Below are 16,221 nucleotides of genomic sequence, written 5' to 3' on the forward strand. Positions count from 1 at the left end.
GATTTGTTTGGCTTGTTTTGCTTAGCAATAAGTCAAAGCCCGAAGAGTGAAAGAAGATTGGAGTTATTTCTCTGTCTGTCCTACGGACCTGCAGTGATTATTTATTAGCTTCATTTTTGGATACATATAATTGGAGACATTATGTGCCCTTTGCATTTTAAATAAGAGGTTTTGTTTGTAAAGACAGTGAACAATTTCTATTTCAATGCTTCATATTATGTATATTGGACCTATTATGTACTTCCTAATTTTGTCCAGCTATGGTGAGTTGTATTCTTGATGACACTAAATTGCAATTTTCACTCACCTCTTTAATTCAATAATTCTTTTTTACTAATCACATGCCTCCTAATTGTATGGCCCCAAATAATTCAACATCCATCATCACAACAATTTGTATGTTAAATGGACAGGATTGGACAATTTGCATGCTTTCACTGTGCATTGCACAGTGTTCCCCTCCCAGTTTATAAGAAGGAGACGATGAAGCCCTCATTTATATATGAACAAGGGATTAAGTAGGACAGGGTGGTTTTTGTCCACAAACTCTCACTGGTAGAAAGTGGGACACTTTGGAGTTTAATAATTTGTAACGGTCAAGCATTGCTTTTAAGTGACAAAAGAAGGCGAAGTGATTTTGACACCCAACATTAGGGGCAAACTGATTTTGAGAGGGCTTTAAAGGAGTTTACTACCACTTATGCCATATGACATAGCTAAACTCTACTGAGATAATATCTTCTGGTAAAACTCATGGTCTGTGTTCGTAAAGCGTCCCATGCATAAAGTTTGTGTACCTAATGATCCTGTCCACGAACTTCCTTGGACACTAACTCCAGGTGGAGGTACAATGACAAGATCTGCATATCTAAAAGTTACTGTCACCTTACAACCATCATAATCGTCAAGCAAACTTAAAAACATATCTAAGCGTGCCTTAGTTCAGTAGCAAACCCAACTGAGTCACAATTACTCGTAGTTTTTTCACTCCACCCTATCTTTTCAGGACGTACGAGGTTACAACCAATTCTATCCAAGTGTGGAATCTATAGGTCACTATAAAGTTCAAAATTACCATCCAGACCACGCAAGGTAACTTTTCCAAAGATTCCAATCATCCACTCAATTCCCAAGTCAATCATGAAATTAAAAAAAACCTCCTTCAAATGCATTTGCCATCACCCTCGCATGGTTCCTACACCAAAAAAATTGGAACAAATAAAGCACTAGAAAACATTGAAGAATCCCCACAAAAATTAAGATAAACAACCACCACTAGTTTTACCTTTAACTGAAATAACAATGGTTAAATCATACTAAACTAGAAATATCTCATCTAGGGGAAAAACAAAGAATGATCATCTCATTTTTGCAGCAGACATGGAATGAGCCTATATGGCCGCCGATACTTGATATCTGTAAGAATCATGTGGAACAACTATTTTCAAGGGCTTTCTAGTTGAATAACCACACCCCATAACAACATGTTCTGCTCAACCAAACAATCAGTAAATCAGCTATCGTGAGCCAACCATCTGTTAATTTACACCATATCAGAATGAGAACCAGAATCAGAATATGATTCATTTACCGTGTGATCAGGCCGATTAAAACATGTCAATCTAATTGGTTTACAACTTAAAAACTAATGACCAATTGAGACGGTCCTAACTCCAATCCTTAGGCAACGTGCCCACATTATACCAAGTATTCGATTAGTTATTGGCCAGACAATTTAATTTAGCAGTCACAACTCCCTTACAGAGGCCAGGTATTAAACTTGATAAACAACAACGGCTCGTATCTGTTGCACATCTTATTTATTTTTCCCCCACTTTTTTACGAGGGAAACCCAAGTGCGGTTAACAGACACAGCAGAAACCAAAAAAGGGCCAAAAAAGTAAAAAGTGAAATTAGCACTATGCAGAGAAGAAAAAACTACCAAAATCGTGTCGGTCTGCAATGGGTGGTGGTGGCGGCGGCAGCAGCTCCAGGCTGGTTGAAGGAAGAAATTAGGAGCATAGCATTAATAATAGGAATTGGTTGCAACTAGCAGGTAGAAGTCTAGGTGGTATTGGTAGGTGGCAACGAAGGGTTAGTGAGTGATGGACCGGTAGCCGGTAGGTATAAGAGTATCGAGAATGGAGACGAGAGAGAACAAGAAAACAGCGGATTAAGTTAAGGTGAAAGGTGGAAAGAGTGAAATTAGTGGAGTGGTGTAACTACGAACCCTATTACGGTAAAAAGACTTGTGTACCACGGTTTCCAATCATGAGAAAATCTCAGCTCAGCTCCTTTAAAATTCAAACCCTATTTGGTAAGCTGAGCATGAGCTTATCCAAAAATTGGACCCAGCCTTTGCTACGGGATCTTTGCAGCCCTAAAAGTCAGTGAATCTTTTGAGCTTTCGTTATTATATCCAATTATGACACTACTGTTTAATCTAAAACTTTTTTCTTTTTTTTAACAGATTATGACACTACCGTTTAATCAAAACTATAAATAATATTTTCATCAGTCCATATGAGACAAATCCTGTGTTTATAGGCCAACCATGCATCTTCAGTAATGAAACCAAATCTGAATTCAACAACTAAAAGATTCTGCTTAGGACTCCACACTCCACCCAGTACATGCTTAGGACTCCAAACTTACTTGCTGCAACCAAATGCCAGAAGCATTGTCAATATTGACAACTCCAAAATCCAGGGCAAGTTGCAGATATATGTCACAATCTCTACTACGGTACAACTCATTTTTTGCCAATATATCTGGTGAAAACCAAAAAGTTTTCTTTTTACTATAAGAAACATAATTAACACCTAGGCCAACTATTTACTGTTTGCCATCCAGCAGGCAAGGCACAGCCATTAGTGGCAACCAAAGCAAGAAAGTAACAAAATGGACAAACAACACATCCACACCACAGAAGCCGAAAAAGATCAATATAAAGCTACGATGGTACCTTAGGAATTTTAAGCCTGCAAAGGTTGACTCTCCTATCACCCCCAGCAGCAGATTCATACACACACGCTTGGAATTCCCGCACATCACCAGTATTGAAATCCTTGGCCACAAAGGTCAAATAGAGCTTGGCACCCCCAGCTGCATTGAGAACGCAATTCAAAATCTTGCCTGCTCTAAAGCCAGTTTGCTGCCAATTTAATAATTTTTTTTTCAAGAAATCATAGTTAAAAAAATAGCGGAGGAAGAAGAAGAAGATTAACAAAACCAAAACGAATAAACAGACAAAAAAAGGCAAAAAGCGTACATACATTTTTCTTGTTATAGTGAATAATAGCAGTATTCACCCTGTTCTTAACAGATCTGTAGAAAACGCCACCAGTCTTCAAGTCTTCAAGACAGTTAAAAAAACGGCCTCTTGTCTTCTCCAAATTAAATACCTGTGCAATTGTAAATGTGCAATTGTGTGTATGTATATAGGCATTTATAAGCTCTGGATTCAACAGATTGTATGGATATGTCATAAAGAAAAAAGGTACGAAATTGTATACCACATCATAATATTTCTCCAATTCTTCCTCATTTTTTATAGACCATTCATCCAAAAAAGGATCGAACAGGAAAGCGTGGTGTTCGGACCAGTCGGACTCGGACCCTGACCCCGACCCCTCGGGCTCGGATTCGGACCCGTCAGAATCGGCCTCGTCGGACTCGGCGCTGCGCACGTACTCGTAATCCTCTCCGGACTCGTAATTGGCGTCGAGGTCATCAAACTGAAGTCCATCCCGGTTTAGGGATGACATTTCGCTGGAAGAGGATGACTTTCCTTGGTCGGCGTCTTTGTCCGCTACTTCTTCTCCGTCGATTCCTCGATCCTCCACCGCTGGTTGATAAACTCCAAGTTCTTCGTCGCTGGAAAGAAACTTTCCCGAAGCCAACTGAAGAGCAAACAAACCCTAATTCTTTCGATTTGCTTTAAGAGCGATTTCGAGGGGCTGCGAATCCGCGATGTATATATAAACGAACTTCCTTGGTTCCTAATATTTTGTATTCTTTTAGCCCCTGACGTATAATCTGAAATACTACAATTTGGCGCTACACCCATCTTGGGTTGCTTTTATGGCGCAAAGCTGAGTCATCTCTGCACAGTGGCTAGAAGTAATAGGAATAGGACAGCACAGCTAGGTGGGCCGGATAATAGACAAAAATGAAAATTGTAACTGAAGGCAGGCTAGAACGGATAATGAACAAGAGGCCCACAGTTTAATTTTAGAACTTCCCTAAAATAAAGCCCGTCTTCACGGAGGAATAAAGATGCCACTTTCCTTCTTTGAAAAAAAAAAAAAAAAAAAGATGCCAATTTCCTGTCTTCGGTTCTAGCATCCGTGAGCTGCATTCCTAATTATTTTAAAGTGGCGTCTTTATCCTTTGGAAACTCGAAAACATTTTGTTTAGTATGTACAAAATTCATTAGCAAAGTTTAATTTAATGTTAGATCTCATTTGTTCTACGTTATCATGAAGTGTGTGTGTGTCTTCTATCTATTTATCTAAAGAGTTTAAAATATATCCAATGCATTCTGATTTAATGCTTTTTAAATATTCAATAATTTATTGTCACGTAAACTTTTTCGAATATTCTATTATATTAACAATACACCTGCATTCACTAAGAATTATTTATTAGTTAATAGCAATGGATTTTTTTTGTTGAATCCCATAGAGTGTTTTATAACTAAAAATATAGATATAGGTTTACATTTTTTTTCTTTTTCCTATTCTTTTTTTCTAAATTTTCTTTACTCTCTTAATTTCTTCTAGTATTTGTTAAATTTTTATTTTTGATTAAAAACATCAATTACATTGGTGAATAAATATTGATTCCCCATTAAAATAATAGTCAATCAAACAATGAGCAGACGATATTCATTAACTCATTCCAATTAGCCTTAATCAAATGATAAGTATCACTATGAATAGTTTTGAAACTCATTCCTTAAGGAACCAGATTACCTAATGCCTTCTAAGTACACGAAAATAAATTGACTTATGCTAAACTTGATTGATGGTATATAAATTTTTTGTGAAGATTCATGAAATATGCGATGCCATTCTCAAACTGAGTTTTGTTTTTAACTTAATGTTTTGAGAGTATGCAAAATGAATCAATGACCAATTGTAAGTAAAGAAAAAGAAAAATCAATGAACGATTGGTACTTAATATTATATTAGTGCATAAGATACATTCTAGGTGTGTGAAATTAATCAAAATTATGGTCTTTTGTAAAAATATTATTCATGAAAATTAATTTTTGTAAAGAATATTTATGATGTGGCGATTAGTTATTTGGTAATTAATTTCAATTGGCCAATTACTGACATAATTTTAGTTCATATTTTAAAACAGGAGGGTGTGCAATTAATTAATTGACACAACTATCCTTGAAAATATAGGGTTCGTTTGGATTCCTTGTTTTTGCACCTGTTTTTGAAAAACTGTTTTTCACATTCCAAATGCTACAGTAAATGTGTATTTCAAAAACAATTCCAAAAACACCCATATCCAAACATTATATCAAAAACAACTCCAAATATACAAATTTAATATGTATATTTCAATTTATATTAATATAATATAAATTGAAATATATAAATTGAAATATGTAAATTGAATATGTAAATTGAAATATACAAATTGAAAATTATATATTTATATGTCATATATGTTATATATTATATATTATATAAATATTTACATACATTAATATTATACATAATATACTATAATATACATAGTATGTAATATTATATACATAAATGTATAAATATTTATACATAATATATTATGTACATTATATTATAATATATACATTATTAATGTACTTTCATTATTATGTACATTATTGTGTATAATAATGTATAATAAAGTTATGTATAATATATAATATACATAATATGTAATAATGTATAAATGTATATTATGTATATTATATTATATATATACAATATTATGTATATTATACAAATTGCAAAATTTTATATTATATATTTATATATTATATAAATATTTATATAATGAAATATACAATAAATATTACAAATTGAAATATTATATAAACACCATATTTATTAATATTCAAATATTTATAATTAATATTAATGTATATTATATATATTAAATATTTATATATAATGTATTTATATATTTATTTATTCATATTATATATAATTTATTTATTCATAATATATATAATTTATTTATTTAATATATATTTTTATATATTTATAATATATTTATACAAAATATATATATTATAAAATTATATATAATATAATATAATATATATTATATAGATTATACATTTATACATAATATATATATTTATGTATATTTATAATTTACATTTATATTATGTATTATATATAATATAATACATTGATACATTTATATTAATATACATAGTATTAATTTTACATTTATACATAATATTAATACATTTATATATTTATATTAATTATATTAATACATTTATACATAATATTAATATATATTTATGATATATTAATTTATACATTTATATAATATTCATTTATAATTTATATATTTATAATTATATACACTTATACATTTCTAAATATATTTATATTATGTATTACATATAATATAATACATTTATATATTTTTATATAAATATATAAATATATTTATTTATAAATATTTATAAATGTATTATAAATGCATAAATATATATTTATATAAAATATAAAATTTTTAATTTTTAATTTTTAATTTTTACATTTATATAATATTCATTTATAATTTATACATTTATAATAATATACATTTATAAATATATTTATATTATGTATTATGTATAATATAATACATTTATAATATATTGATATATTTTTATATAAATATATAAATATATTTATTTATAAATATTTATAAATGTATTATAAATGCATAAATGTATATAAATATAAAAATATATAAATTATAAATTATAAAATACTCAAAAATATGTTTTAAAAATACCTCTAAAAATAATCCAAAAAACATCTACAGTAAAAGTTTTTCATATAATTTTTGAAAAACAACCCCAAAAACAACTAATCCAAACGGACTTGTATTTCAAAAACTAAATGCTACAGTATTATTTTTGAAAAACAACCCCAAAAACAGCTAATCCAAACGGATCCATAGTTTTTAATCTGGGGAAAAATTAGATGCTCTTAATAATAAGGGTATAAATGAAAGTTTAGAAAATACTAAACATGTGTAAACACTAAATGATAATGCTCATAATCTTTAACTTTATATATTGTATAGATAGTATAAAAAGGTTTTTTTTTTTTTTTGAAAGTAGTTGTACTAGTCTGAAAGCATGTCAAGTGTATTTTTTTTAAAGTTAAATTCAATTTTGGATTATTTGTTATACTTATACGTTGTTACTTATAATTATTTATTTAGCGAGACTTGATTTGACGGATTCGAATAACTCATTTAAATCTAAATCCATATTGAAACTAAATTGTTTAAGATAGTCAAGTAAAGAATAAACTTACACACACTGACAATGTATACACCGTCAATGTTGAATTTATGATATACGTGTAGAAGTTTGATTTCAAATACAAATTTTGCATAGTTATCATTTATTCAAAACTAACAGTATATACATTATCAGTATATAGAATACAGAATATTAATCTTTAAGTGAATCCGCTAAGTTTCTTTTACTTTTTTGTCCTTCTTGTTCTTTCTCCTTATCTTGAAAATTCAAGCAAACTTTTCAATTGTTGCCTAACTAATTCTTATGTTAATGTTTAAATCTTTTTTTTAACTCCTGTAATATTTCATTAGTTGACACTTGTCACAATCATCATTTGTATTATGGCACAAATTTTCTTTGACTATTTTCTTTTTTCTTTATTTGGATAAAAATTTTATTTACTAACATAACATGTTTTAATTTTTATTACAATAAAATATTATTACTTATGTAACAATGTGCGTCCAACTCCAGCATGTGCATATGCAAAAATCTAATTTTCATCCAATTTTTAGCTACATTTTTTCACAATACTAACATTTACTACTTTTGTTAATTGTCATATAATGTAATCACATCTACATTCCTAATTCTTCCATTTATCTTTACACTCCACTTAATTAACTTATCCTTCTACAATACTTATGAGTCATTATTTTTTTTAATTTCAAGTACGAAATAGCAACGCTGTATTTGAAAAGTCCAATGTTTTCTTTATACCTAGTCCCCTTTTTCTTTCATGTTTCTTTGGTATCACTCACTTTTTATTTTCATTTTTGTTGGGGCCAGTATATCTAGAGAGTTTCTAAAAATATGTCCAATTACAGAGCCATTTTATGATGTCCAAATTTGCAAAAGGGCTTCCCTATAATATCAAAAGTTTTTTTTTCCACCCAAGTGAATTGCATTCTTATTGTTTGGTCCTACAAGCAAATGGCCGTACTCATTCATCGCATATCTTTAGGCTGACTCCCTCTACCTAGCCCCACCAAGCACTATTGGCCTTCTCATATTGGTTCTGCCCACGGTGGGCAGAAATGTTCACTTTCCACCGTAGCCAAAACCTGGGGCACATATGAAGTCCAGGAATTTGGAAGGGTAACCTTTGGCTTCTCTTGCTTTCTTACCTCTTCATTTGACGTTACTCTTTCCCCGGTGCATTTGTTGTGCTTTTTCATGTCTCTTCTCCTGTTTTTATTGTGCCCCATTTCACTCCTTTGATCCATATGTTAATTTGTCGAAAAGGTTGGGTGAGGTTTTGGGCAATAATGCAAAATGAGACTCTAGTTTCCCGATGAGGTAGATTTTTGTTTGCCAAATGAGAGGCGCAACAGATTTTCTGTCCCATACCTGTACCACTCTCTGTTCCATTTTTTATTATATTATTATTTCTCCTACATAAACATTATGTTTTAGTTCTTTTTTGTTACCTAAAGATCCAATAACTATTAATTAAATAAAAAATAAATACAAGGGCTTCAAAAAAGTAATATATAATAGAAAATTAAAAAATACAGCAGAAAATTCATAAAAAATCTCATTTTTTATGCATTTTGATATTTTGAGTTTATTAAATTTTGTATATTACTCAATTAATGGTTATTGAATCTTTATGAAAAAAAAAACTAAAACATGATGTTTATGTAGGAGAAATAGCAATATAATAAAAAATAAGATTGAGAATAACATAGGGTGTGTGAGACAGAAGATCCGTTGCGAATGGAGTTTTGGGATTCAAATGTAGGCTACACCAGGACACTGTGCTTGTTCTCTAAGCATGGTGACTGAAAATAAGAACTGTTGCTTTTGTCTTGGAGTATTGAAATTTTTACGCTTTGAGCAAGGAGAAAGGGCTTTTCTCTCATGTATGGTCATTCACAATCCCACTGAATCTGGATTTGTCTTTTGCCCACCCCCATAATCATTTAATTAGGAATTAGAATATTTTCATGCCAAATAAACAAAGAAGTGACTTTAAGTTTGATAATCATTACTTGTGAAAAAATTGGTGCTTCCAAATGGTTGTTTGATAATTTACCTCAATTAAATAAAGCTATGACAATCGTGATTATTTTGTTTCATATAAAGTATTTTAGAGGTAGATAGATTGAGTTAAGCAAGTAATTGTTGCTAAGGGTGATCATTTGCCACTGAAAATCGTTTATATGTGTAAAAAATTGCATTCAATTGGTCCAATTTAATGCAAAACTAATTCAAGTTTTCTCGTTGATTACTAACGATATTTCATTAGTAATAGTTATTTTTTGAATTAGATTCAATTATTCCAATTTATTGCAATTCCTGTCACATATGGGGCATCGTGAAATTTTAAAGGGCAAAACAAAACTGTCGAATACGCTCCTATTGCTATGACAATCATGATTATCCTGTTTCATATAAAGTCGCTAATTAGTAGATAGATTTAGTTAAGCGAGTAATTTAAGTGATAGGGGTGATTGTTCGCCACTAATTACCATTGATATGTTTTAAATTTATAAATTGGTCCAATTTAATGCTAAACTCCACAAAGTTCTCTCTCTGATTAATAACGATATTTCGTTGGTAATCGTTAAGTTTTGAATTATATTCAATTATTCCAATTTATTGCAATTCCTGTCACGTAGGGGGCATCGTGAAATTTTAAAGGGTAAAACAAAATTGTCTAATACTCTCCTATTGCTATGACAATCGTGATTATCCTATTTTATATAAAATAGTTAATTAGCAGGTAGATTTAGTTAAGCGAGTAATTTAGGTGATAGGGGTGATTGTTCGCCACTAATAACCATTGATATGTTTTAAATTACATTAAATTGGTTCAATTTAACGCTAAACTCCACAAAGTTCTCTTTCTGATTAATAACGATACTTTCGTTGGTAATTGTTAATTTTTGAATTAGATTCAATTATTCCAATTTATTGCAATTCCTGTCACGTAAGGGGCATCGTGAAACTTTAAAGGGTAAAACAAAATTGTTGAATACGCTATTATTGTTGTGACAATCGTGATTATCCTATTTTATATAAAGTTGTTAATCAGTAGGTGATCGTTTTTAACTATTGAATATGATTACCTACCCAAAACTTATTTTTGGGATAACTCCATATTAATTTTTTCAATGAAATTGACTTTGTTCGCTTAAATTGGGATGCTCCATTATGTGCCTTTGATTAGAGTCTACGGGTTATACATAAATCTAATAACATATTAGAAGCTTTATTAACATTTCACAGTGATGAAAATCTTTTTAGTCAAGGTACAACTTCCACTTCTTACTTTATATTTTTTTTGGCCCATGTTCCCCATTAACCTGTAAGGTTTGAGTTGCCTAACGGCTCATGTGAGTCCATTAACCTGCATTGATTTCTGTGTTTTCTTAGTTGTCCTTGATTTATTGGTCTATCACAACTTTACCACACAAATGGTCTAAACCACTATACCATATGTAGAATATCCCTCTCATTTAAATGGAAGTAGACAATATTCCCCTGTGATTTCAGCAAAAGATTCAAATCTCCACACGCAGTGGCATCCACTCAATTCCCAAAATCAATCATGAAATTCAACCTCCTTCAAAGGCATTTGCCATCACCCTCGCATAGTTCCTACACCAAAAAATTAAAACAAATAAAGCACAGGAAAACATTGAAAAATCCCCACAAAAATGAAGATAAACAACTACCGCTTGTTTACCTTTAACTGAAATAACAATGGTTAAATCATACTAAACTAGGGGAAGGGTTAGGTTGAGTGGTACGGGGTAGGAAGTGTAGGCAAGAGGTATCTAATTTGAGTTCTTTCACTTACATTAAAAAAAAAAAATCATACTAAACTAGAAATATTTTATTCATTTTGAAAATAAAATAATAATAATTTTTTATTTTTTAAAAATAAAATAATTATTTTTTTTATTTTTTAAGCTCGAGCTTGAATTCGAACTTCGCAAAATTAACTTGACACTTTGCTTGATTAGACCAAAATTCGACTCGATTTGGCTCTTTTGCACCCATAGTAAAGGTGGCCATCTCCACCCCGGGTAAATGTGGCAATTCTCGACATGACTAAAAAATATGACTCAAATTTAACACGAAATTAGCAATGGCTTTACTCTTCATGGGTTTGGATCAAATTCAAATCAAACTCGAATGACCTACTAAGTAAACATATCCAATTTAGGTCAACATGGGTTGACCTGTTTGATCCGTCTAACCCATTTAATATTAATTTTATAATTTAATTAATAAATTAGAGGCACAAAGTAAATAAAAAGAAGTTATAAATTATTATTACGAGATAGAATCATGAATATTATGCTTAAATAAGGTATCTTATTTGTGAAAGTGTCATTATTTTGTTTTCTGTTTAGGACTTTTCGTACAAAATGAAAAACCAAAAAATTACTACGATATTGGGCTGCAATTTTCTATAATCTTATGGAAACTCCATTATAAAAAAATTCACCATACTATCAAAGTGAGAAGGTTAAAAAAATAAAAATAAAATTGAGCAAACAAGCTATTCAAGTCAGGTTCAGATAACCCGCGAAATTAACGAGTCGTGTTCTGTCACGATAGTTGACCCATTTAAATTTTCAAGTCGTGTCCGGGTTGACATGTTCTCTAGAATACATGAGTCTCAATCCGACCCACAAACACGTAACCCGACCTGATTGTCACCCCTAGTCCTATGGCCCCCCCAACCTAGGTGTTTACGATAATGAATGAAAATTTTTAAACAAATAGACATAAAAAAATGTTTTAAGAGTTTATCTTATATATATTGATAATATATACACTTGTTACTTTTAGATACATGCCACATATGCAAAAAATGATATTCAAATTCAAATTGGGATTAAGTAGCATACATGCAAGGTAAAAGTGTACATACTGTTAATGTATACAAAATTAATCTTTTTTCTTATAGGCATTCAAGAAATAGTGATTAATAAATAAATTATAGTTAATTCAATATATATATTTACCTTTGTTGTCCCTATTTTCTTGTAATTAGTCAATTCAATTTTAGTTATTGCAAAAGAATTTAAAAATCATGAGGTCGGTTTTTATTCACAAGACAAACCCTTAATAATTGTCTTAGCCAATAATAATGACTGTTGAAGTGCTATTTGGATTGTAAAAAATTATATTTTATTTACACACACTGGCTTACTTGCATCATCAACACATTTTCCAATCATCTTTTTATTTCACATACATCATATCAAAAAAGTGCTACAATACTTTTGTCACAAAATTATTTCAAATAATTTACAATCCAAACACACATTTTGATAGCCCTAGTTTTATCAAATCATTCATCTTATTGTTGCATCTGGCCCTAGGACGACGTACACACATGTCATGGGGCTTCATTTGCATACTCAAAACCATAGATAGGAAAAAATAGATAATTAACCACATATACAAAAAATCTTCCTCTACCTATGAATTTCATTAGATCCAAAAATAATACATTGGAAGAATCCGTTGGGTTTTCCAATATCAATAGGTTAGACTGTTTCACTCCTCTCTCTTCCAAAATGAAAAAAGACGTGAGGCGACGGGGATGGCTATAATTTTGGGAGCGAACTCCGGGTGAATATGAAGCACGTGGATACAAGTTATGCCTTGAAATGAAAGACAATTTCAAATCCACTTTGTCTACGGACAAGAAAGCTATAATTAGTTTACATAAAGGATTATTTCATGTTTCCAAAAAAAGACAATGTTTTTGTTCAATACTTTCCAAGCGAAACGAAAAGAGAAAATTCAAAACACTAAAAACTTATGTTAAAAAGAGGAAGGGCTTATATCGAGTTTGATTAGTACTTTCAAAACAATGTTTTTGTTAAATCAAATCACGATTTTGTTAAATTTAACCCAGAATAAGAGAACGAGGAAACTCTGACACTGAGTTATTGACTGATAGTAATCTGATATCTAAATCTGAACGAGGGAATGAGGAAACTTTGTCACTAATCAAAGTCATATTGACACTTGTCATTTGTTCGGCATTCTCGATCTCCGACACAATTACAGCATATTACTATATGAAAAGAAACATGAGAGCAAGATATTAGTTCTATTGTCGAGGCAATATCTTGTAGACAAGGTGCCAGAGATGCCGAATAAGAGGAAGGAATTGCCCACAAAGATGAAGGGAAGACATGAAGAAAGCTACGCCAACAATTTAGAAAATATGTTTGAATATGTTGAAAGGCATGGAATATATCCCCAAAGTGCATATTTGAATTATGGTTACTATAAAGACCGAAATAGGGAGCCGCTGGATCTAAATTCTAAAAAATACAGTTTCTGGCTATAGGAAGATTTCAAGGAATGAGGCATATTGGATGGTGACTGACAGGCCTGTTGTGGCTATTTTGAAATACGCAACAGTGTTTCAGACTTGGGGGTATTGTGTAGAGTACGGGAATAGACTGCTTGGCAAGGAGATAAAAAAATAATGGTTGTACCAGAAAGCAAAAAAATATAATATTACATATCACAAGGTTCTCTCTTGGTTGCTTTAGGGATGGTGCCAATGGATCCTACCAAGGACAGAGGTTTTTTGCTGCTAAAAATTTTTTTGTTCTGTAATATGGCTTTCAAGGTTATTGCAGGATGCTTGGGAGCCTATTGACGGACTTTTACATTCCTGAAGGTGTTAAGGTAATGGGGGATGGTGGGGATGGTAGTTTTGATAATGCGGTTGGAGTGACGGATTTTCATAATCCTCTCTTCTCAAAAAGGAAGAGCTTGAAATTCTTGATAATATGGGTAAGAGGGGGTCGATAACTTGGTTGACGGTGTTAATGATGCGGAATTGGAAAGGGATGCATCATCAAATCAGAAGAAAATCCAATCAACAATGTGTATGTTGTTACTAGTTTTTGGTTTAAAATAAATTGAAATTGATTTCTTTACTTGTAGGACACAGTAGTTACGGATTTGGTCTCCGTCAAACACCACCAACGGCAGCTGGCGAGTGGCGACAACAATGAGGGTGAGATTGGTTCTTTAAAATCAAGGCACTCTTAAGTTTTTGTAGAATTTTTCTGCTTGCATTTAGACCAAGTGCTTGCCTATTACTCCAAATGGTGACTAAAAAATGATAAAAATTTTAGTAACTTTTTTTCTTGATAAAATATTTTAGTTAACTTTAGGAATCATTTTTATGTTCATTGCTTTTGATTAGGCCGAAGTCTGCTGCCCATAGTGGTTTTACCACTGTCTCCAGTCCAGCCTGCCATCAAAGTTCGGAGGAGCCCAAGGACATAAATACACTATGGACCACTCTAGACATGTCATGAGACCAAAAGCAATAAAATGGACCATCAGTTTGAGAAAAAATGTGCCGTGAAACTTGAAACCTACTTCAACCCAACCCATGTGGAGGTTCTCTTTTTTTTTTTTTTCTTAATCTGATTTTATTATTCTGATCAGCCCCAAGGCCCCCATCCCAGGTTTATGGTAATGAACGAAAATTTGAAACCAATAGACATATACATTAATAATGGGTTTTTTTTTTTAAGAGCAAAAGTAATGCTGAAGATTAGGCGCAGAATGACTTACGGAACACACCCTTTTGCATCAAAATCAATTTCTTTGGACAGAAAATTTTCAGCACATTCTGTCAAAGGTATTAGATGGAGGTTAACAAAAAAAAAGGATTAACTACAATTTGCCCCCTTAAACTTGACCCTTTATAATACTTTGCCCCCTTAAACTTGACCATTTATAACACTTTGCCCCTTGAACTTTAAATATATACACTTTGTCGCCTTCATTGAATAGGTCAAACATTAATGATGAATTTTCTGTCCAAAATTTTAACAAAATGTCATTAATGCCCTTACATAATAGTTCTAGAATAATGCTATACTCTAAATCAGAATATGAAACATTTTATTAGAAAAACACAAAGCCATATGATGTTTAAAAATTTTTAAAAAATAAAAGATGGTATAATATCAAAGAATTGAAAAATTGTATTGTGGAGAAAAAAGAATTTAAAAATTCCTAAAGCATTTGCACAAGTTGTCCATTGCTTATCTTTCTTCCTTTAAATTGTATAAACGGATTAGTTTTAATAATTTTCATCTACTTTGCAACTTTCACAAGATTTTTATAGGTCAATAAAATGCTATTTCGTAATTTTATACTACATTCCTACCTTGCTTTGTATTTTGTTTGCATTATATGTTTCAAAAAAACTAAAAATTCTCTAAATATATTTTTTTTCTAATAATGTTTTTATCTCATATAAAACACATTAAAAAGTGCTACAATAAAAAAATATAAGCAAATAATTTTCATTCCAAAATGCACTGACTAATTTTATATTATTTAAAATAAGTATTGCCATCGGCATTGAGATGAACACATTGATTTGCTTAGACTTCTTTTTTGTGAATTAAAATTGCACGCATCTCCCTTGCCTTTGTCCACATGATGCCCAATGAAATGTTTTCCTGAAGGGGAATTCTAATGAAAGTATTTGAGCAATAGTCTCTACTCACTTTTTAGTTTAATTTGATGCTGCAAATAAGCATCCAATATATCAATTACAACATTATAAAATACAAATTTGTTAAACAAGTCATTCACTAGTTAGGTTCTAATGAAAAGATTTTAGTACCTTAAAGGTACTTTGGATTGGCTATTATTTGCAAAAAAAAAAAATTATTTATTTGAAT

The 16,221-nt window shown here is 30.9% G+C and overlaps 1 protein-coding gene across 1 annotated transcript; it reads right to left on the reverse strand.

Moving 5' to 3' along the window:
* Positions 1-759: 759 nt before the first annotated feature.
* On the reverse strand, positions 760-4,055 carry LOC113713253 (uncharacterized). Its single transcript, XM_027236931.2, has 4 exons — positions 3,516-4,055; positions 3,276-3,404; positions 2,966-3,154; positions 760-1,195 (listed from the first exon to the last, which is right to left on the reverse strand). Exons 1-4 carry the CDS (start codon positions 3,765-3,767, stop codon positions 1,163-1,165), a joined length of 603 nt encoding a protein of 200 aa, XP_027092732.1. The 5' UTR covers positions 3,768-4,055; the 3' UTR covers positions 760-1,162.
* Between the last annotated feature and the right edge of the window lie 12,166 nt (positions 4,056-16,221).

Source organism: Coffea arabica, chromosome 10c (genome assembly GCF_036785885.1).
Source record: "Coffea arabica cultivar ET-39 chromosome 10c, Coffea Arabica ET-39 HiFi, whole genome shotgun sequence".
NCBI lineage: Eukaryota > Viridiplantae > Streptophyta > Magnoliopsida > Gentianales > Rubiaceae > Coffea > Coffea arabica.